Genomic DNA, 22,390 nt, shown 5'->3' with positions numbered 1-22,390 from the left:
GTGACCCAATGGGCCGTGAAAGACAGGTAACGCCCCTATCCATGCCTGCTGGACCATGAGTCAGCGGTAATATGCACCTTACCGCTGACCGCCCTGTCCAGCGAGGCAAGGACATTGCCTTCCACATGCCGGTAGAGAGCCGGAATCGCCTTCCGTGAGAAAAAGTGGCGTTTGGGAACCTGCCACTGAGGAACCGCACATTGTACAAACTCACAGAAGGGGGCCGAGTCTACCAACTGAAAAGCCAGCAGTTGAAGTGCTAGCAATTTAGCCAAGCTAGCATTCAACCGCTGGGCATGTGGATGGCTGGGAGTGAACTTCTTTCGCTGGTCCAGCAGCTGGGGCAGGGACATTTGCCTGCTATAATCAGACGTGGGTGTACTGCTAGCAGAGTGCCCGGAAGCACTTGGCTGTGACACACCTAATTGTACACCTTCATTCCTCTCAGAGCAGGTTTCAGAGAGGACTGAAGGTTTAGTGGGGTTGGAGATTCCAGCTGATGAGGAGCAAGGAGAGGTCCGCTTTGTTCTTTGGTGTGGGTCTTTGAGGTACGCTTGCCAACGAGCTGCATGGCTGGTCAATATATGTCCGGTCAAGCATATGGTGCCCAAGCGGCTGATGTTTTGGCCACGCGAGATATGTTGCAAATAGCAGCGGTGCGATCTGATGCACCGCAAAAAGGCCCACACCAAAGAACTTTTAGAATAATGCGCAGAGGCAGCGCCCTGCACAGGCGGAGCTCTGCGGTGTGATTCAGTCGGTGTGCTGCCCCTAAGCTGGACATGTGCCTCCTCCTCCTTCTCTCTCCTACCAGGCACCCACGTGGAGTCAGTGCCCTCATCATCCCCTCCCTCTTCATCGCTGGAGCAAACCTGGCAGTATGCTGCAGCTTGTGGAACATGACTGTCAGATTGCTGTCCTTCTTGAGCATCCCCTCTCTTTGCATTCACACTACTGCCTTCCTCTAGCTGAGTATCATCATCAGGGCCTACAAAACACTGGGCATCCTCCTGGAGCATGTACCCAACACTGTGCTCAAAGAGTTCAGGAGACTCCTCAGGAGGACGTGGTGGGTCTAGGGAAGGAGTCACTGATGATGACATTGAGAGGAGGGAAGATGATGTGTTGGCAGCTGCTTTGCTAGTACCCTGAGCCTGGGTGAGAGACGATGAGGAGGATGAAGACGGCTTGGTCATCCACTCTACCAAGTCCTTGGCATGTTGCGGCTCAACATGTCCAGCTGCCGAAAAGAAGGACAAGCGTGTCCCATGGCCACGTGCTGATGATGACGATGCACCGCGTCCACGACCAGCACTGTTGTCTCTAGACACAGAGCCTAGAGTTCCACTATCTCCTGCAGATGGCAGATGGCTCAAATAGAGAAGAGCTATGTAGGTGGATATTGCGGTGTATACTGGGTTCAGAGCACGCAGACAGCACGCACAATCTCCTACCCCTGACTGCAAGCTCTATTTAAAACGAGCAAGATAGTTAGCTATATAGCTGGATATAGCGGTGTATACTGGGTTCAGAGCACGCAGACAGCACGCACAATCTCCTACCACTGACTGCAAGCTCTATTTAAAACAAGCAAGATAGCTAGCTATATAGATGGATATAGAGGTGTATACTGGGTTCAGAGCACGCAGACAGCACGCACAATCTCCTACCACTGACTGCAAGCTCTATTTAAAACGAGAAAGATAGCTAGCTATATAGGTGGATATAGCGGTGTATACTGGGTTCAGAGCACACAGACAGCACGCACAATCTCCTACCACTGACCTCAAGCTCTATTAAAAAAGAGAAATATAGCTAGCTATATAGGTGAATATAGCGGTGTATACTGCAGTCAGGGCACGCAGACAACAACCACTACAGAAGAGCAAGAACGAAAAATGCCATCTTGCAATTTTCGCTTGCTTTTACTATTTCTCGGGAATTCAAGATTTGCAATAATATGCTGTGTATGTATATTGTAACTAGTGATGGCCGAACGGTTCGCCCGGCGGTCGTTTCGCGGCGAATTTCCGACTTTCGCCGTCCGCGGGTTCGAACGCCTTTTTCCGTCGTTCGCCCCGGCGGACTTACGTGTTTAATGTATACAAGAACTTTAACCTTTCGTGACACGTTTATCATGTGTTACAGGACAACCAATTGAGACATGACAGCTCATGGACACTTGGACATTCCCCCTAACCTATAAATACACCCGATCCGGTGGCCATTTTACATTCTTTCTTCTGTCACTGTAGGGAAAGGATCCTGTGTGGAGTAGGGACAGAGAAAACGCTAGCTATTTGGTACACAAAAGTTCTTTTCAGGACTGGTATAGGTGTTAGGTCAGCAGCCTGAGTTTCTTTTGTCAGTTTAGATAAAGGGACAGAGCGCTGTATGCTGCTATTTTAGGGACAGCTCAGCCAGATTAGTCTTTCTTCATCATCATCATCATCATCATCATTAGCTGTTACTATCAGGTCCACAAAAGAGCTGTTCCAGCTAATCGTTCCAGCCTACTCTTTTTTGCCAATTTGTATAGGGACAGGCAGGAAGCAGTGTGTCAGGCAGTGAGGATAATTTTAAAGACTTGCTGTTACTATTAGTTCCACAAAGGTTCTTTTCAGGACTGGTATCAGTGGTACGGTAATAGGCTTGTACACGTATAATATTCTTTCTTCCAAATATAGAAAGAATATTATACTTGACTGCTGCCCTTCTGCTGCAGTCTGCTAATCATTCACAACTCACTTGTTCCACAAAGCTCTTTATCAGGACTGGTAACTTGGTCTGTCTAGGGTGCTACGGTACATAGGCTTGGGTGCGGTACAGTCTGCTGTTCTGTAAGGACCGCTATCGGTCCACAATACATAGGGTTGCCGTGCACTACTGCTGACCGCTGCCCTATACTGCAGCAGTCCTTCATTGGTATAGGGACTGACGTACAGTCTGCTAATCACTAACACACAACCTGCTTGGTCCACAAAAGTTCTTATAAGGACTGGTAACTTGGTATAGGGTGCTACGGTACATAGGCCTGAGTGCGTTACAGTCTGCTGTTCTGTAAGGACCGCTATCGGTCCACAATACATAGGGTTGCCGTGCACTACTGCTGACCGCTGCCCTATACTGCAGCAGTCCTTCAGCGGTATAGGGACTGACGCACAGTCTGCTAAACACTAACACACAACCTGCTTGGTCCACAAAAGTTTTTATAAGGACTGGTAACTTGGTATAGGGTGCTACGGTACATAGGCCTGAGTGCAGTACAGTCTGCTGTTCTGTAAGGACCGCTATCGGTCCACAATACATAGGGTTGCCGTGCACTACTGCTGACCGCTGCCCTATACTGCAGCAGTCCTTCATTGGTATAGGGACTGACGTACAGTCTGCTAATCACTAACACACAACCTGCTTGGTCCACAAAAGTTCTTATAAGGACTGGTAACTTGGTATAGGGTGCTACGGTACATAGGCCTGAGTGCGTTACAGTCTGCTGTTCTGTAAGGACCGCTATCGGTCCACAATACATAGGGTTGCCGTGCACTACTGCTGACCGCTGCCCTATACTGCAGCAGTCCTTCATTGGTATAGGGACTGACGTACAGTCTGCTAATCACTAACACACAACCTGCTTGTTCCACAAAAGTTCTTATAAGGACTGGTAACTTGGTATAGGGTGCTACGGTACATAGGCCTGAGTGCGTTACAGTCTGCTGTTCTGTAAGGACCGCTATCGGTCCACAATACATAGGGTTGCCGTGCACTACTGCTGACCGCTGCCCTATACTGCAGCAGTCCTTCATTGGTATAGGGACTGACGTACAGTCTGCTAATCACTAACACACAACCTGCTTGGTCCACAAAAGTTCTTATAAGGACTGGTAACTTGGTATAGGGTGCTACGGTACATAGGCCTGAGTGCGTTACAGTCTGCTGTTCTGTAAGGACCGCTATCGGTCCACAATACATAGGGTTGCCGTGCACTACTGCTGACCGCTGCCCTATACTGCAGCAGTCCTTCAGCGGTATAGGGACTGACGCACAGTCTGCTAAACACTAACACACAACCTGCTTGGTCCACAAAAGTTCTTATAAGGACTGGTAACTTGGTATAGGGTGCTACGGTACATAGGCTTGAGTGCGGTACAGTCTGCTGTTCTGTAAGGACCGCTATCGGTCCACAATAGATAGGGTTGACGTGCACCACTGCTGACCGCTGCCCTATACTGCAGCAGTCCTTCAGCGGTATAGGGACTGACGTACAGTCTGCTAAACACTAATACACAACCTGCTTGGTCCACAAAAGTTCTTATAAGGACTGGTAACTTGGTATAGGGTGCTACGGTACATAGGCTTGAGTGCGGTACAGTCTGCTGTTCTGTAAGGACCGCTATAGGTCCACAATAGATAGGGTTGACGTGCACCACTGCTGACCGCTCACCTATACTGCAGCAGTCCTTCAGCGGTATAGGGACTAAGAGTTTTGTCACAGGGTCATTTAAAAAATGACATGCAGAGGAAGAGGCAGGCCCTTCCGCAGGGGTGGTAGGGGTAGGGCAGGAGCAACAGGCTTGAGCCAAAGTGGGAAGTTGCAGAAGGTGCGTTCAATTACTTTAAAGGATGCACCAGACTTGGTTGAGTGGCTCGCTCAGCCTTACTCTTCTGCACCCTCCTCATCCTCTCGATCTGCACCCTCTTCTTCACTCTCTGCTATGTGCACCCCCAAAGACACTACCACCAACAACACGACCACCACCACCACCACCACATACCTTCCGCTTGAGTCACTGGAATTATTTTCCGATCCATATCAAGAGGACATTTCTGATGCGCAGCCACTCTTGGTATTGGATCAGGAAGAGGAGGTAGCAACAAGCGCTACTCAGCAGTCTGACGCCAGTACCCAGATCAGCCCAAGGAGGAGGTTGGTCCCCGGTGTTGCTGCCTACTCTACTTATAGCGGTGGGGAAGGTGACGTTGATGATGACGTGTCTAGTGATGTCACGTGGGTGCCCACAAGAGAGGAAGAGGAGGGGAGTTCAGAGGGAGATATGGACCAGCAGATAGGGAGGAGAAGCAGCAATGACTTACATTGCACAGCAGGGACAAAGCAGACTGCAAATGTATCAGGAGCGAGTCATCGACCATGTACGGTCACATCTGGCGCTCCCAGGACACCGGCACATGGCTCCGCAGTGTGGGCTTTTTTTAACGTGTCCGCTGCTGACAATAGCGTTGCCATCTGCAATCTTTGCAGTCAACGCGTTAGTCGCGGTAAGCCCAATACTCACCTAGGGACGACCGCCTTAAGAAGGCACATGAGCAGCCATCACCGAGCCCAGTGGGAGCAACGGAACACACAAAGCCACACTGCAGGCTCTCACCGTCCAGCCTCGTCTTCTACTTCTCCTTCTCCTCTCTCCTCACAATTGTCCTCCACTCCACCTTCCATCACGCCAAGCTCACATTTTTCTGCAAAAAGGCAGGCTTCCGTGGGCCTAATGTTTGAGCGTAAAAAAATGATGACGCCGGATAACCCTCTTGCCCAACGGTTGGCGGCTGGCTTGTCAGAACTCATAGCCCGCCAACTACTGCCATATAAACTGGTGGACTCGGAGGCCTTTCGCAAATTTGTGGCCATTGGAACACCACAATGGAAGGTCCCAGGAAGGAAGTATTTCTCAGAGAAGGGCATCCCAGAGCTATATGGCCATGTTCAGCGGCAAGTGAATGTATCTCTGGCACACAGTGTCGGTGCCAAGATACATCTGACCACAGACACGTGGTCTAGCAAACACGGGCAGGGAAGGTATATCAGTTTTACTGCCCACTGGGTGAACCTTCTGACGGCCGTCAAGCATGTAACCCGTGGCACCCGTGTAGATTTGGTTTTACCGCCACGGATTGCATGCAGGCCTGACTCTTCTTCTCCTCCTCCTACTCCATCCTCCTCCCTCTCCTCCTCAGCTGCCTCCTCCTTTTCCGCTGCTAGCGTCTCTTCCACTGCACCGCCCAAGCTCCCCAGAACCTATTCCACATGCCAGGTGAGACGTTGCCATGCCGTGCTGCGTCTGTTGTGCCTGGAAGCAAAGAGCCACACTGGCCCGGCACTCCTTTCAGCTTTGCGTTCACAGGCAGATGAGTGGCTAACACCGCTCAATTTGACAGTTGGTAAAGTGGTGTGTGACAACGGTGCCAATCTGCTTAGCGCATTGAAACAGGGCAAAATCACGCACGTGCCGTGCATGGCACACGTCTTAAACTTGGTCGTGCAGCGATTCCTTGTCAAATACCCTGGGGTCCAGGACATCTTGCGGCAGGCAAGGAAAATCTCGGCCCATTTCAGAAGATCTTACACGGCCATGGCTCGCCTTGCTGACATTCAGCGGCGACACCATCTGCCGGTCAGACGTCTTATTTGCGATTGCCCGACGCGATGGAACTCAACCTTCTATATGCTTGATAGGCTGCTCCAGCAGAAACGTGCAGTTAACGTCTACCTGTATGAACTCTGCGAAAGAAACGGTTCTGGGGAGCTGGGTTTTTTTTCACCGCGCCAGTGGCTGCTCATGCGCGACACATGCAGACTTCTGCGGCCATTTGAGGAGATCACCAAACTGGTCAGTCGCAGCCATGGCGCCATCAGTGACATGGTACCTTATGCCTTCTTTCTGGAGCGTGCATTGCGTCGTGTCATTGATCAGGCTGTGGAGGAGCAGGAGCGGGAAGATGAGGAAGTCGCAATGCTGGATGAATTCCCAGGGGGGGCTACTCTATCTGAGACAAGTCAACAACAGGAGTCTGATGAGGAGTCAGAGGAGGATGGTGCCGGGGCGGATGAGCAGGAGCAAGAAGAGCATGCTTTAAACCTTTCTGGGATCCCTGTTGTGCGAGGATGGGGAGAGGAGAATGAAGAGGACGACATTATCCTGGATGATGAGCAGGAGCCAGGCCACCACACCGCTTCCACTTTAGTGCAAATGGGGGCCTTCATGCTCCAGTGTTTTAATAGGGACCCCCGTATAAAAAGCATGAGGGTCAAGGACCAGTACTGGGTGGCAACGTACTTAGACCCCCGGTACAAACACAAAATGGCGGAAATGTTACCGCCGTCGCAGAGGGCTGTCAGAATGCAGCACTTCCAGGCCTTGCTTCGAGAAATGCTGCATTCTGCTTTTGCGTGCGCTGGCAGAGGAGCAATTCCCACTCCCAGAGAAGGATTTGCGGGTACCAATCCAACAGCGCCTGCAAGAAGAGGCCGGTTTGAAGATGTGTTGGTGACTTCGGATATGAGGTCATTCTTTCAGCCGACCCATCGACAGGTGTCATCCGGATCCAGCATCAGGGAACGCCTAGACCGTCAGGTGTCCGACTACATTGGGTTAACGGCCGATGTGGACGCTCTGAGGAGTGATGAACCCCTAGACTACTGGGTGGGCAGGCTTGACCTCTGGCCAGAGCTTGCCCAATTTGCAATCGAACTGTTGGCTTGCCCCTCATCCAGTGTCCTGTCCGAAAGGACGTTCAGCGCAGCAGGGGGGATTGTGACCGATAAGCGTACTCGCCTAGCTCACCACAGTGTTAACTACCTCACATTTCTAAAAATGAATGAGGCATGGATCTCGGAGGAATTCAACACATGTGATCAGTAGACCATGTATATGTCTATAAACAATTTTTGGAATCAAGCACACAGACCTTCTTAATTCATTTGGCTCACTTCCCTGACCCAAAAAAGCACACCGTACTATATGCCCCTACCCTCCTCTTTGAAGAGGTTGAGCGGTGTCATATTTCTACTGGGGCTGCTTATTATGAGGGGTTCCCACCATCCCTGTGCTGTGCTGACTTCCTCCTGGGTGTTCTTATTATGAGGGGCTCCCACCATCCCTGTGCTGTGCTGACTTCCTCCTGGGGGTTCTTATTATGAGGGGATCACACCATCCCTGTGCTGTGCTGACTTCCTCCTGGGGCTGCTTACGGTGCTGCTGTCAGCGCTGTATGTCACGGAGCTGCTGTCAGCGCTGTATGTCACGGAGCTGCTGTCAGCGCTGTATGTCACGGAGCTGCTGTCAGCGCTGTATGTCACGGAGCTGCTGTCAGCGCTGTATGTCACGGAGCTGCTGTCAGCGCTGTATGTCACGGAGCTGCTGTCAGCGCTGTATGTCACGGAGCTGCTGTCAGCGCTGTATGTCACGGAGCTGCTGTCAGCGCTGTATGTCACGGAGCTGCTGTCAGCGCTGTATGTCACGGAGCTGCTGTCAGCGCTGTATGTCACGGTGCTGCTGTCAGCGCTGTATGTCACGGAGCTGCTGTCAGCGCTGTATGTCACGGAGCTGCTGTCAGTGCTGTATGTCACGGAGCTGCTGTCAGCGCTGTATGTCACGGAGCTGCTGTCAGCGCTGTATGTCACGGAGCTGCTGTCAGCGCTGTATGTCACGGTGCTGCTGTCAGCGCTGTATGTCACGGAGCTGCTGTCAGCGCTGTATGTCACGGAGCTGCTGTCAGCGCTGTATGTCACGGAGCTGCTGTCAGCGCTGTATGTCACGGAGCTGCTGTCAGCGCTGTATGTCACGGAGCTGCTGTCAGCGCTGTATGTCACGGTGCTGATGTCAGTGCTCTGTATTACGGTGCTGCTGTCAGTGCTCTGTATCTCCTGCACCCTCTTGTTTGCCTACCCTGGTCCCTGACCTTCCCTCTCCTCCATTGCCTTCATTAGCTCCATAGTCCTGAATTGTCAGAACAATTTCCCAAATAAAAAAAAAATGCTTGTAGTTATCGATCCCAAATTCACCTCATACATGTATTATGCTATTGTCCAGGTGGTGGGACTACGTGCTACCCCCTAATAATTACCCCGTGGCCGCAAATTCGACCTAAAGGTTTGCGAAATTCGCCTCCCATTGAAGTCAATGGAGCCCGCGGCGAACGGTCGTTTTCGCGAACGTTTGTGTCCGTTCGCGTTTCGCGTTCGCGAAACGTCCCGTCGGAAGTTCGTCCATCACTAATTGTAACCAATTTACAATTATTTTCTAGAAAAGCATGTTTAAGCCCTTGTACACACGGTCGGACATTCCGACAACAAAATCCGTCGGACAAAATCCAACGGATTTTGTTGTCGGAATGTCCGAACTTGTGTTGCATACACATGGTCGGACAAAGTTGTCAGAAAATCGTACGTAAAGTGATGACGTTATTTTGTTATGACGGGACTACGTTCAGGCTAGTAGCCAATAGCTTTGGTCTAGGAATTTGATCTGAGCATGCGTGGCACTTTGAATTCTCGGAATTTTCTACACACAATCGGACAAAGTCCGATCGGATTTATGTTGTCGGAAAGTTTTATAGCCCAGCTCTAAAACTTTGTCCGTCGGATATTCCAAATGAAACAGTCCGATGGAGCCCACACACAGTCGGATTATCCAACAACACGGTCCGATCGGACATTTTCCGTTGCAATGTCCGACCGTGTGTACAAGGGCTTACACATCTATATTGTAGCTGTATTTAAACTTGTGGATATGTGTAGATAAAATATAAATAAATAAATATATATATATATATATATATATATATATATATATATATACATACATATATATATATATATATATATATATATATATATATATATATACATATATATATATATATATATACATATATATATATATATATATATACATATATATATATATATATATATATATATATATATATATATATATATATATATATATATATATATATATATATATATATATATATATATATATATATATATATATATATATATATATATATATATATATATATATATATATATATATATATATATATATATATATATATATATATATAATAGCAGTAGTGAAAAAGCTAAATAAATAGTACAAAAATGAAAAAAAAAATATTATTCTTATATGAGAGATAGATCATGTACTTATTTTACATAATTCTTGAGTGGTATGTTTAAATTATATTGTGAGATGTATACAGTACTACCAATGAGCATTCGTGTCCCCCGTGGAACACTTAACAATGATTTTATTGCTCTTTGATGTCATTTACCATACAATATAAACAGATTAGGCTGTTAGATTTAAGCTGTCTTCTTTTGTATGGAAGCTATTTTCAGATACTGAGGCTCAACGAATGTGGAATATTTATGTGAATTAATGTTAATATTACAGGCATGACAGCAGTTAATGAGGAGGTTCTATATATTCTATCTTGCATTAATCCAAATGTAATAAAGATGATATGCAAAAAGTACAACACTTCTAAACCAACATTATTGTAATTGCGAATTACTGAATGCTGATTTTACTGAATTACTCCTGAGTTGGACTGAGATAAAAATATATTAATTCCTATTAGATTTTATGTAACCCTTTTTGGTTTAAAAGAGAAAAACGTTAATGTTAATTATCAACCTTTAAAATAGAAAATCAAGTAATTTTCAGAAAATCTATTGCACAAAAGTAAAGCTCCACTTTTAACTAATTCATTCACAAATTTCACACCTAAATTTAATTGGACATGACACATTCTCTACACACCAGTGTGAAGGCAAGCCTCACTTTTTATTCATTGCATTTTTTCAATAGGCACCTAATGACACTGTTCTGATTTTAGCAAACTGAAGAGCACAAACTGGGATTTTGATTGGACAGTAAGAAAGCCAATCATTCATTCACTCTGTTGTGTGAACTGATTTTCTGTGTGGACAGGATGCCTGAGTTCTATTCCGGAGCATAGCTTCTTCACCTCCAACACAAAGTCTTCTAGTCAGGGAGGGCTTGGGATCCAATGGGCTCACACATTTTTACATAGGAATAGGATCAATATTGCAATGATTATTCATGATCATGCACCAGAGCACAAAAGGTTAGGAATCGTAAACCTGTGCTCCACCTGGGTGCTATAAAACCCTTCAGTAGTTAAACAAGGTGAATTACAAATGCCCTCCCACTAAAGTATACACTATATTATCAAAAGTATTGGGACACCTGCCTTTAAACGCACATGAACTTTAATGGCATCCCAGTCCTTGTCCATAGGGTTCAATGAGTTGGCCCACCCTTTGCAGCTATAAGAGCTTCAACTTGTCTGAGAAGGCTGTCCACAAGGTTTGCTTTTGTGCACTGGTCCAAATCATTTGGTGGAGGGGGAATTATGGTGTGACGTTGTTTTTCAGGGGTAGGGCTTGGCCCTTTAGTTCCAGTTTTGGGAACTCTTAAGGCATCAGCATACCAAGACATTTTGGACAATTTCATGCTCCCAACTTTGTTGGAACAGTTTGGGGATGGCCCCTTCCTGTTCCAACATGACTGTGCATCAGTGCACAAAGCCAGTTCCATAAAGACATGGATGAGCGAGTTTGGGGAGGAGGAACTTGACTGGCCTGCACAGATTCCTGACCTCAACCCAATAGAACACCTTTGGAAAAAATTAGAGTGTAGACTGCGAGCCAGGCCTTCTCACCCAACATCAGCACCTGACCTCACAAATGCGCTTCTGGAAGAATTGTTAAACATTCCCATAGATACATGGGCCAACTCAATATTGAACCCTATGGACTAAGGCTAGGATACCATTACAGTTCATGTGTAAAAGCAGGCATTCCAATATTTTTGACAATATAATGTATCTCAGGGAGCACCACAATGATGATTCCTTTTTTGCAATTTTTTTTTTTTTAGATTTTTGGAGATTTCAGTGGTATGAATCTGTTACCCAATGAAGTCAGTAATGCAACTGAAGACCAAATCTACTCCCAGTCATGTGATGCAGCTACTAAAATGAACATGAGAGAGAGGAAGAAAAGTACAGCAAGCTGCTAAGGTAATATGCTACTGCTTTAATATTATCATTATTATCTGTTTTTCTCACAGTGTAACTCATTACTGTGCTGGTATAGTGATTATGTCTCCCACCTATTCTACCAGCATTCATTTCGAATTTAGAATTCTCCACAATGGCCATTGGAACACATTAAAGCTGAAATGAATGTATTTTCTTTGCTCTCTAGAGTGTCTTTCTTTTGTAACTGCTGTTAGAATATGTATATTCTTCTACAAGACAGCTCTGCTCTGGAACCTTAAGCCCTGAAGTATTTCCCTTACAGTGAGGGTACTTACCACAAATTGACATTCCACACTTAGGAGTAGGGCTGGGCGAATGGTTATGCTTATGCTCGGGCCAAACTTTCGTTGTTCGGATGTTCGGTGAACTTCTGAACAAGCAGGTCCTTTGACCATTTGTTCAGCCCCCTGAACCAACCACAATGCATTGCGACACTGAACAGTGCATTGCAAGCCCTGATTGGCTGAAGCAGTGAAAGCTTCAGCCAATAAGGGCACAGAGCACTGTCAGAGTCTTAACTGGACACTGTCCTCATGACTTTATCCAATCATAACTCATTTCCCCCCCACAGTATAAAAGTATTCATTCAATGGCAGCCATTTTCAGTGTTTTCGGCGTGGAGAGAGATACCGGTAGGACAAGGCTCTGTTCAGTGCTATTAGTTAGTGTGCTATACTGTGCTATTTTGCTTTAATTGACAGTGTAGAATATTAGTTTAGTGTCAGTCTAGGGATAGTGTGAGTGTAGTTTCACTGTTGTATAGTGAGACCGCGTCAGTAATCTTTACATTAGTGTATAGCTAGAGTAGTGACAGTTCAGATAGCATCAGTGTAGTGATGGTTGAACACCATCTATTTGATTGCGTTGCTGCCAGTTTAACGCCATTTACTTCTGTGTGCGTTACTGCCAGTTTAACGCCATTTACTTCTCTGTGTGTGTCTGCCAGCTTAACGCCATATAGTTTTGTGTGCGTTACTGCAAGTTTAACAATATTTACTTCTGTGTGCGTTATTGTTTATTTGGCACATTATATTGCAGTATATTATAGTGTATCTGTGGAGTGTATCTGTGTAGTGTGAGTACTCAAATTAAAGTGCTCCAAACACCACTTTACATTGATTAAAGTGCATCTATGTACAAATTTCCACTTCTTCTTTACATGTGCTTATAAGCACCGCCCCTCCCTCCAAATAATGTCTGAAAGACAACAAGGAGAGGCAGATATTCCCTTGGCACTGTAAGGGGGCCAGCAACAAATGTGTCCACAGGCAAAGGTGGACATGGGGGTCAGTCCTCAGGCAGGGCATAATTTCCTCTGTTTAGTGAGTTTGCCCATGCTATCCAGCCACAGCATGCAGAGATGGTGGTGGACTGGCTTAATAAACCTACCTCATCCTCCTCATTCTCTGTTACACAAGCAGAGACAAGTGTGCAGTCCCCTGCAGTTGTCAGAGTGGATAAACCTGCTTCCTTGTCCATATCTATTCCTGCCATAGCCCCAAGATCAGCCATAGATGAGTCAGCTTTATTTGACCACAGCATCAGCCACTTGATCCTTGATGATGCCCAGCCATTATTGGATTTAGATGTTGATTCTGAGGTTGAGGATGGCAGGAACATGAGCCTAGCGAGAAAGGGAGAACACTGGTAGACAAATTGGCATTCATATTCCCCCAGCCGCAACATATTGCCAAGTTGTCTCCAGTAGTAATGATGATGATGAAGATGGAAGAGATGGAGATGGAAATGATGATGATGATGATGAGGTCACTGATGCGACTTGGGTGCCAGATAGAGCAGAGCAGGAAACTGAAGGTGAGGTGGCACAACCCCAAGGAGGCTGACATCAAGAAAGAGTAGAGAAAAGCCACCCTATTCCATCACATTCTGCAGCTGTTATCTCCCGACCCACTCCCCAAAGTTCAATTGTCTGGGCCTTTTTCAGCACATCTGCAGCAGGTCGCACTGTTGCTATCTGCAAAATGTGTCTCAGATACATCAAACATGGCAAAAACAGCAGCCATTTGGGTACATGCTTAACAAGGCATTTAACATCCAACCACTCAGCCCATTGGCAAGAGCACCTAAACGCCACACAAAAGGGGCAGAAATCTGTCCCTCCTCCTCCTCCTTACACACTTCAGTCTGCCCCTACTATACCGAGTCATTACCTCTCAGCAGCCTCCACTGACAGGGATGATGGTATAGCACAGGGTGTCCCAGGTTCTAGCAGCACATCTGCCAGCAGCACACCACCAGCTGTAGACTGTACCTGGCAAATTTCTCTGCCCCATCTGCTTCAGCAGAAAAAAAAATACAGTCCCTGCCACCCACATGCCCAGCGTCTAAATGCAAGCTTGTCAAAGCTGTTGGCTTTCCAATTTCCACCTCCATTCTCTTTTCTGCAGAATTGTCCTATGAACATCAGGTACCCCCTGAGCATTCAAAAGGTTATTCCACGAGTCAGGATAAAGGGTACCATTCAGTGCTTCAGCTGGTGTGTTTATTGGACAAGAACCACAATGGAGCAGAGATTCTTGCAGCTCTGCAGGGACAGGCCCAGAGGTGGTTCACACCATGCCAGCTGGAGCCAGGAATGGTGGTGTACGATAATGGCTCAAACCTCCTGTCCACCCTTAGACAGGGAAAGTTAACACATGTGCCATGCCTGGCACATGTCCTCAATTTGGTGGTGCAGCCTTTCCTAAATACGTACCCAGGGTTGCAAGATGTGCTAAAGCTGGCCAGAAGAGTCTGTAGCCATTTCAGGTGGTCATACACAGCCAGTGCTTGGTTGGCTGAAATTTAGCCAGATTTGTGACATGCCCACCAGGTGGAACTCGACTTTGGCAATGCTTCAGTGACTATACATGCAGCAGAGGGCCGTCAATGAGTACCTGTATGAGTATGGCATGACGACCGGCTCAGGCCGCCTTGACTTTTTTCCCCACACCAATGGCTGATCATTAAGGATGCATGCAGTGTGTTGACACCATTTGAGGAGGCCACAAGGATAGCGAACCGTGAGAGTACATGCATCAGTGACACAATTGCTGTTGTGTTCCTGCTGGAGCAGACTCTGCCTGGCAATATGGACAAGGGACTGGAGGCAGAGCAGCAAGCAGAAGAGGAGGACTTCCTTTGCTCTCAAGGCCCACTTTATACAGACACCATCATTCCTATGTCACAGAACACACAGGAAAAGAGAGGGGAGGGGGATGCGGAGGAGGAGTCTGGCACTATCATAGACTTTGAAGAAATAGGAAGACATGCATCAATCTGTAAGCGATGGCTTTCCAATCCCAGGGCCCCTGGGAGTAGCACGTGGCTGGGAGGAGGAAGTTCCAGGTTCTGTGACCCTGAGTGACCCAGAGCAGTCTGCTTCTCGAAGCCACTGCAAATTTGAGGTGCATGGGCAACCTCATGAATTAAAGCCTGTGATAGGACCCAAGAATACATGATATAAAGAAGAAGGATGATTACTGGTTGGCAACCCTTCTTGACCACTGTTTTATAAGGGGACTGTCTCAGAACTCATCCTGTCCAAACAAAGAGAGCAGAAAATCACTTGAGGACACATTAAAGAGGATTTTATTAAAAAATTTTCCTGAATCCAGTAGGTTACAGTGCCATGGAAAACGTAGTTTTGAGTCTTCTGTTGGTGAAGAGAGGAGCGTTAGAGAAGGCGTCCGCCTAAGTGAGGTATTTCGGAAGCCCAGGGCTGTCAGCTTCCACATCCCATAAGCAGCATCTGCATTACATGGTGGACGATTACCTCGGGGCCAAAACAGAGATGGAGAGCTTTACAGCTGACGATCCACTGACTTAATGGTTCATGAGAATAGACCACTGGCCAGAACTTGCGCAGTATGCTATTGAGTTGTTGGGCTGCCCTGCATCCAGCGTGCTTTCAGAACAGGCATTCAATGCTGCAGGAGGTTTTTGTTACTGATCATAGAACGAGTCTGTCCACAGACTCCTTGGAATGTTTGACTTTTATAAAAAGGAATCAGTCCTGGATTACCAGCTATGAAGCCCCTGATGTCGATATCACTGATTAAGTCTTTTGGGGTCCCATTGACTTTAATGGGGTTCACTATTTGGGTCCGAACTTCCGTGGTGTTCATAATTTCTGGTGCAAGCTCAACAGGGATCCGTTCGGCCCATCCCTACTTAGGAGATGTATATTGTCCTAAAGTGCCACTGCTGTTTATACTTTCCAATTGTCATCAGAGTAACACGTGAAGTAAATAAAACAGTTCTTTTAAAAAAAATGTTTTCACTGATACATTACCTCATCTACCTGGAGTTAATTATAATAAACCTAATTCCATCCTCAGCTGCACTGAGTAATTGCTCTATATGGTTTCTAGGACAATTATGAGTAGCATTGATCATCCACAAATTACCATATATAATCGTACAATGCTATATGGCTGCATTGCTTATGGGGGATTATAGCTATGCATAATGGTCTAGAAATCACAATGTCAGTGAATAAAAGTGATTATTTATGGGAATCTACAGAAAGTCGCAAAGGATTGACAGTCATGTGGCTTAAAGAATTGAAAATTACCTGTATTGTTTTGAATTTTATCTATTACGAAAAAAAGAACTGTGAAGATAAAATAAACTATGGCAAATTTTACATTTTTAATCACTCATCTGGTTCATACCAGATGGTTTCCAGTGCATTTTTAAAATGTACATGTAGCGCCGGCTCCTGACGAGCATGTGCTATATGTTTTTTTTTTATTTAATATTCCTAAAACCACAGTTGGGTTTTGGGGTTAATTATGGTTTCAGTACCAGTCTAGCTGGATTGCACTGGGTTCTCCTTGGCCACAGGTGTCGCTGTCACCACTGGCAAGTATGAGAACGCAGTTTAGCTAGTCGTATTTAGTGCCATCCTTTCTGGGAACCAGCCCGGTGGGAGTGTCATCCTGCTGTGCATTCTGGGAGAGGGTATTTTAGGTACTGACATCACGTGCTTCTGGTTTCCGGTCCAGAAGATTCTTCTGTCTCTTTGGTCCTGGTCCTCCTGACCAGCCCCCATGGCCCTCATGGCCTGGGGTGCAGATCCATCCAATTCGGAGTCTCTGGGCTGGATAGCCTGAGGTGAAGTAACTGAGAGGAGGTTTCAGGTAAGATGCAGAGAACGGTAATTCTCTGGATTTCTATTGCGAGAAACTTCCTATTTCTGCAGTTCCAAAAAAGTACCTGAACTTCCTTCCTAACCATCTACCCTTCATTAAGAGACTATGTTATATTTTCAATAAAAATCCCCAAAAGAGGATCCAGTGTCAGGTTCTGCAATTCTTTGGGCCATATACCACGGGAAACCCTTAGACGCATACGAGGTCAAGAAGGTAACTGTAAGCCCAATAAAACCAGAAGCTCCTTTGGGGGTCAGTGCTACATACAGTATCTGGAATGCCTGTTCAGTAATTGCCATGTATTCCAATGGACCTACAGTATCTAACAAAAGTGAGTACACCCCTCACATTTTTGTAAATATTTTATGATATCTTTTCATGTGAAAACACTGAAGAAATTAAACTTTGCTACAATGTAAAGTAGTGACTGTACAGCGTGTATAACAGTGTAAATTTGATGTGCCCTCACAATAACTCAACACACTGCTATTAATGTGTAAACTGCTGGCAACTAAAGTGAGTACACCCCTAAGTGAAAATGTCCAAATTGGGTCCAAACTGTCAATATTTTGTGTGGCCACTCTTATTTTCCAGCACTGCCTTAACCCTTTTAGGCATGCAGTTTACCAGAGCTTCACAAGTTGCCACTGAAGCCCTCTTCTTGTTTTTATTGAAAGATGAATAAGAAAAAGATAGAGTGCACAGTACGCAAGTCGCAGATACAACTGCAAAAAGTTAACATAATAAATCTTCTGTACCGGGGAACAAACAGCAAAACAAATATTACAGGGGTGTTAACCATTCCATATCCAAACAAAACTCAAAATATATTTTTTTGGCTGGAGTTACACTTAAAAGTTCCAACTTTTCCAACTTACAAACACCTGTTCCAACTTACAAACAAATTAAATTAAGAACAAACCTACAAAGCATCTTCTTTGTAACCTGGGGACTGCCTGTAATAATTATGTGATAATAAAAACATCTGTGTGACAGGTTTAGTGAAGTAAAACACTTTTAGCAGTTAAGTATTGCATTTATTATGGAGGTCAATACATCTGTCAAAAACAAGGGACAACTGAAGGGGAAAGAGGGACAAAGGAATTTGACTACAATGAGTGACATTCCTACCAAATGAGAGACAGTTAGAACCTATATTAAGGAACCAGATGTAGCATTTCTCTAGTTTTCTCAGATACTAAGGTTGATTTACTAAAGCCCATTTTGTAGGGAAATTTGCTCTCAGCTTAGTGAATGAGATGAAGCTCTGCTGACTTCCATCATCCAATCATGTGCAAGCAAAAGTAATTTTTTTTCTATTTTCCTTGCACACTATTTTTCTTTTTTCAATCCAGTATAGTATTTTTATTATTTTGTATATAGAAAATCAGGGACAACAAGCAATATACACATACATCCCAAGTACAAGCAAAATAATATAAACATGGTGATTACACGCTGAATCGCATCAAACACAAAAAAAATAAAAATAAAAAAAGGGTGAACAAACCACCAAAAAAACAACAAAAAAAAAACAACATGGTTTTCTTCTCCTCTCCCCCCTGATCCCACCTCTCCTCTTGGTATAATTTCCCAAATTATAAATCTCTTTCCATTTCTGACCCAACCACCTTTTCCAAATATTCTTGAAATTTCCCAGGACAACTGCTATGTAAAAAAATATATTTTTCTTTTATCAAACTTTCCTTTATCTGTAATCTCCATTCTATTGTTGGGAGGTATATTTAAATATTTTTTTTGGATTGCACACTATTAAGTATTATTTGCAATGCAAATGTTCTCCACATCAACTAAGCTAAGAGAAAAGCCCTTTGTAAAATAAAATACCCTTGTAAAGTGAACAATCGATTTGTCTTTAATAAATCAACACAGGTGTCTTCAGTATTTAACACCTGTTTTCCACTGCAATGAAAAAAATATATCAGTAGGATATGTGCCATGCTTTTTTAATTTTTTTTTTAAAATAAGAAGCAAAACACAGATCAGTAAAACACATTGATAAATTTCATGTGCACAACACAAAAAGAAAACTGACACACAAAGAAACCTAGAGGTGATGCTGCATATAAATGCAAGAGTACATATTCTGGAGACTTTTTTGTGTAAAAACTATTTTCAGATACTGAAGCTCAAAGAATAATAATAATAATGTGAATTAATGTTAATATTACATTCATGACAGCAGCTAACAGGGAGGTTCTATATTTTCTGTGCTTTATTAATCCAAATGTAATAAAACTGATATGCAAAAACAAAAAAACAGACATTATAGTAATCACATAGAAATACTGAATACTGCTATTACCGAATTACTCCTGAGTTAAACTAAATAAAAATATAATTATTACTGTTCAATTGTATTTGACCCTTTTTTTAACAAAATGCATTCATGTTAATGTGCATAAATGTATATTTATAACCTTTTTACTAATATCAAATAAGATACTTTCAGAAAATCCATTACACTAAGGTGAAGTTTCACTTTTAACTAAATTGTTGATGAATTTCACACTTAAATTTAATATAATATTATAATTTAATGTAATATTAAATTTAACTGGGCATTATGGGGAGGGTTACTAAAACTGGTGCACAGAATTGGGTGCAGCTGTGCATAGTAACCAATTCGCTTCTAGTTTTCTTTTTTTGTCAAAGCTTACTTGAACAAGTTGAAGTTAGAAACTGATTGGTTAATATGCACGGTTTTAGTAAATCTCCCTCTACATGTTCCCTGCACAGCAGTGTAATTGGAAGGTAAGCCCCACTCTTCAATCACTGATTTTAGCAAACTGAGCAGCACAAAATGTGATTTGGATTAGACAGTGAGAAATTCAGCCACTGATTTACTTTGCTGTCTGAACTGATTTGCTATGTAGACAGGAAGCCTGTGCTCTATTCCAGAGAATAGATTATTACCAACACACTCAGTTTGTTTCCTTTTTTCTTAGGCCAGCCATAGATAGAGGTTTACCACCATACACACAGATAATGTTAATGGGGGAATCCTTCCCATTGTGTTAACCCAGGTGGGAGAACAAAGTAATTATTGCTAGTGGCCAGGACAGCCACTTACAGTAAATGCATGTAAAATCCAACAGGCTGTAGGTACCCAAATTGACTGATCAGTTAACTTGGATACATTCAGCCTCCCCATTCTCGGTTCGAATTGCGGACAGCTCCTGCTGAACCGGTCAATATTCGAACTGTCTATGTCTGGCTTTAGAAAATGTCAGTGATGTGAATAAGGTTTATGTGCACAATTAGACACAAAAGGGAAATAACGGGTGGTGCTGCATTTTTAATCCAAATGGACATATTTTGACAACTCTTTCACCTTGCCCATGTGTAGCTGCTCTATCTTCTGTCACTTGTACCCATGCCATCTTGTATGCTTCTGCCAAATCTCCAGCTTTCTGGTTATCTTTTAACATCTATACATCATGCACTCTCATATGAACCAGTCCTACTGTACAACTGACTGACACATTCACACCAAGCTCTTACTTCTATCACTGACACTTACCACTCTACCATTCCTGCCTCCCAAATAGCACTAGCATATAGCAAGAGAAAAGTTGATGATTCTACCACTACTCTAAATAACACTAAGCTCTACTAATGCCTAAAAGTCATCATGCCATTGCAGCTTGGAATCCTTCAATCAGGAAACGGGTCTAGATCAGTCTCTGTTTCCACCCACTGCCTTCAACCCTCAAAATAGCCATTGTAGTTATCTTTAACTCTCTTTAGAAAGCACTATTCTTCTTTATCACAAGGAAGGAAAACCATGCAAACTGTGGGTTATTGTAAGGCAGTGGCTTTATTTATAGTACTTAACAGCTGAATCTTTTTATAAAAGTACAAAACAACACATATGTATACCCACCTTAAAAAAAGAGTTTACAACGGAAAGCAGAAAAAGTAATAATGTTAGAAATTTTAATTGTATCTTTAAATAATTATACAGCAATGCAAAAATGCACTTTAAAAGTAATATTTTTAATTATTGTTATGCTTTATTTTTAACTTAGCTTTTAAATGCATCATTAAGAATGGAACAACTAGGATCATAATGTTCAAAGCAACTGGATATACTCAGATGATATCCACATAGACATAAATCACCAGCACCAAAGGCAACTTCAGGTCTCTGTTTAACACCTGCTGAAAAAGTAAAATAGCCAAACCATGAAAAAAAAACTCTGTAAATTGCTTCAGCGGCTTAACAACTGTGTGGAAGATGTGTATGTAGTTTTATCTTGTTTGAATTTGTTTTAAATGCGAATATTAGGCTTATAAATTATTAATAATAAAAGTGATTTTTTTTGTCTATGAAAGGAGTTCAATAAATTAAATACATCACCATAACGATTCCTTATTTTTTTTACGTATGTCCTCTCATTATTTTCTTTATTAGGAGTTTATAAAGCAGTCTTACTTTATTGCATTTTTCTTTACTAACCACATTTTGCTTTCATCTTCAGTTTACCAAACATTTAAAACAAACTGTACAGTATTCTTCATACATCTTTATTGTTATTGCATCATGGCAGTATACTCAATTTTGAATGTTTGAATTACTTATTATTTTTTAAAAAGGCACACATTCTATAAGATTTTCAATACATAATACTCTTGGTGGCTTAAAGTGTATGTATAGGCAAAATAAAAATAAAAAATATATACTGTACAACTTTCTAATACATGCACATTTCTCCATGTGCTGTCTCTGTAAAAATGCTGCAGAAATCCAGTAAGCTTGCGAATCTCTTTACTCTCTGCCTGTGCTTCATTTATCAGCCTGATCAGTTATCAGTCCTACCCATTTCACTTTGGTGGATTGTAGATTATAGAATGCATGCTTCCAATGTTCAGTGGATGAGGAGAGGGGGAGGTGTTTGTAGTGATATCTTTTATAGTGGGTAGATAATTAATTAGTTATTATATGTACTCTTCCGCAGCAACCCAATTCTTCCAGAGAGATGCACTTTATTGACTTCCAACACAGAACAAAGTCTTGCAACAGATGACACAATCCAACAGAGTAAATCTTACACATCTAGTAAATATTCAGAGCCCCATGTTTCCTCAGACCTTGGTGCCTTCATGACCACACACCCAGACAAGACTGACTGAATGCCAGCTTGAATGTCCTCTCAAGTACTGGTCTGACACTGGGGGGGGGTTCTGCTAGGCCAACGAAATGTTTCCCATGAATACCCCCCTCAAGTGTAATTACCATCAATAAATACTTCTTCTATGGTCCTACATCATCCTTAAGTTAAAACAATGTATCCTTTGAAAGGTTAACAGGCCATACCTCACACACCTAGGTAGACTTGCAT

The 22,390-nt window shown here is 43.7% G+C and overlaps 1 protein-coding gene across 1 annotated transcript in view; it reads left to right on the top strand.

Moving 5' to 3' along the window:
• The window catches only part of LOC143998066 (uncharacterized), a 265,657-nt gene extending 244,277 nt beyond the window's left edge, over nt 1–21,380 (top strand). Inside the window, exons 10-11 of the mRNA XM_077493829.1 lie at nt 11,706–11,847; nt 21,077–21,380. Coding sequence (XP_077349955.1) covers nt 11,706–11,846 — 141 coding nt within the window. The 3' untranslated portion in view covers nt 11,847; nt 21,077–21,380. The remainder of the gene's footprint in view (nt 1–11,705; nt 11,848–21,076) is intronic.
• The last annotated feature ends 1,010 nt before the right edge of the window (nt 21,381–22,390 follow it).

This window comes from Lithobates pipiens, unplaced genomic scaffold, assembly GCF_037356315.1.
Source record: "Lithobates pipiens isolate NorthernLeopardFrog02 unplaced genomic scaffold, aLitPip1_a1.2 Scaffold_19, whole genome shotgun sequence".
Classification (NCBI taxonomy): domain Eukaryota; kingdom Metazoa; phylum Chordata; class Amphibia; order Anura; family Ranidae; genus Lithobates; species Lithobates pipiens.
The sequence above is the reverse complement of the archived record's forward strand: the minus strand, read 5'-3'. Positions and strand labels throughout refer to the sequence as shown.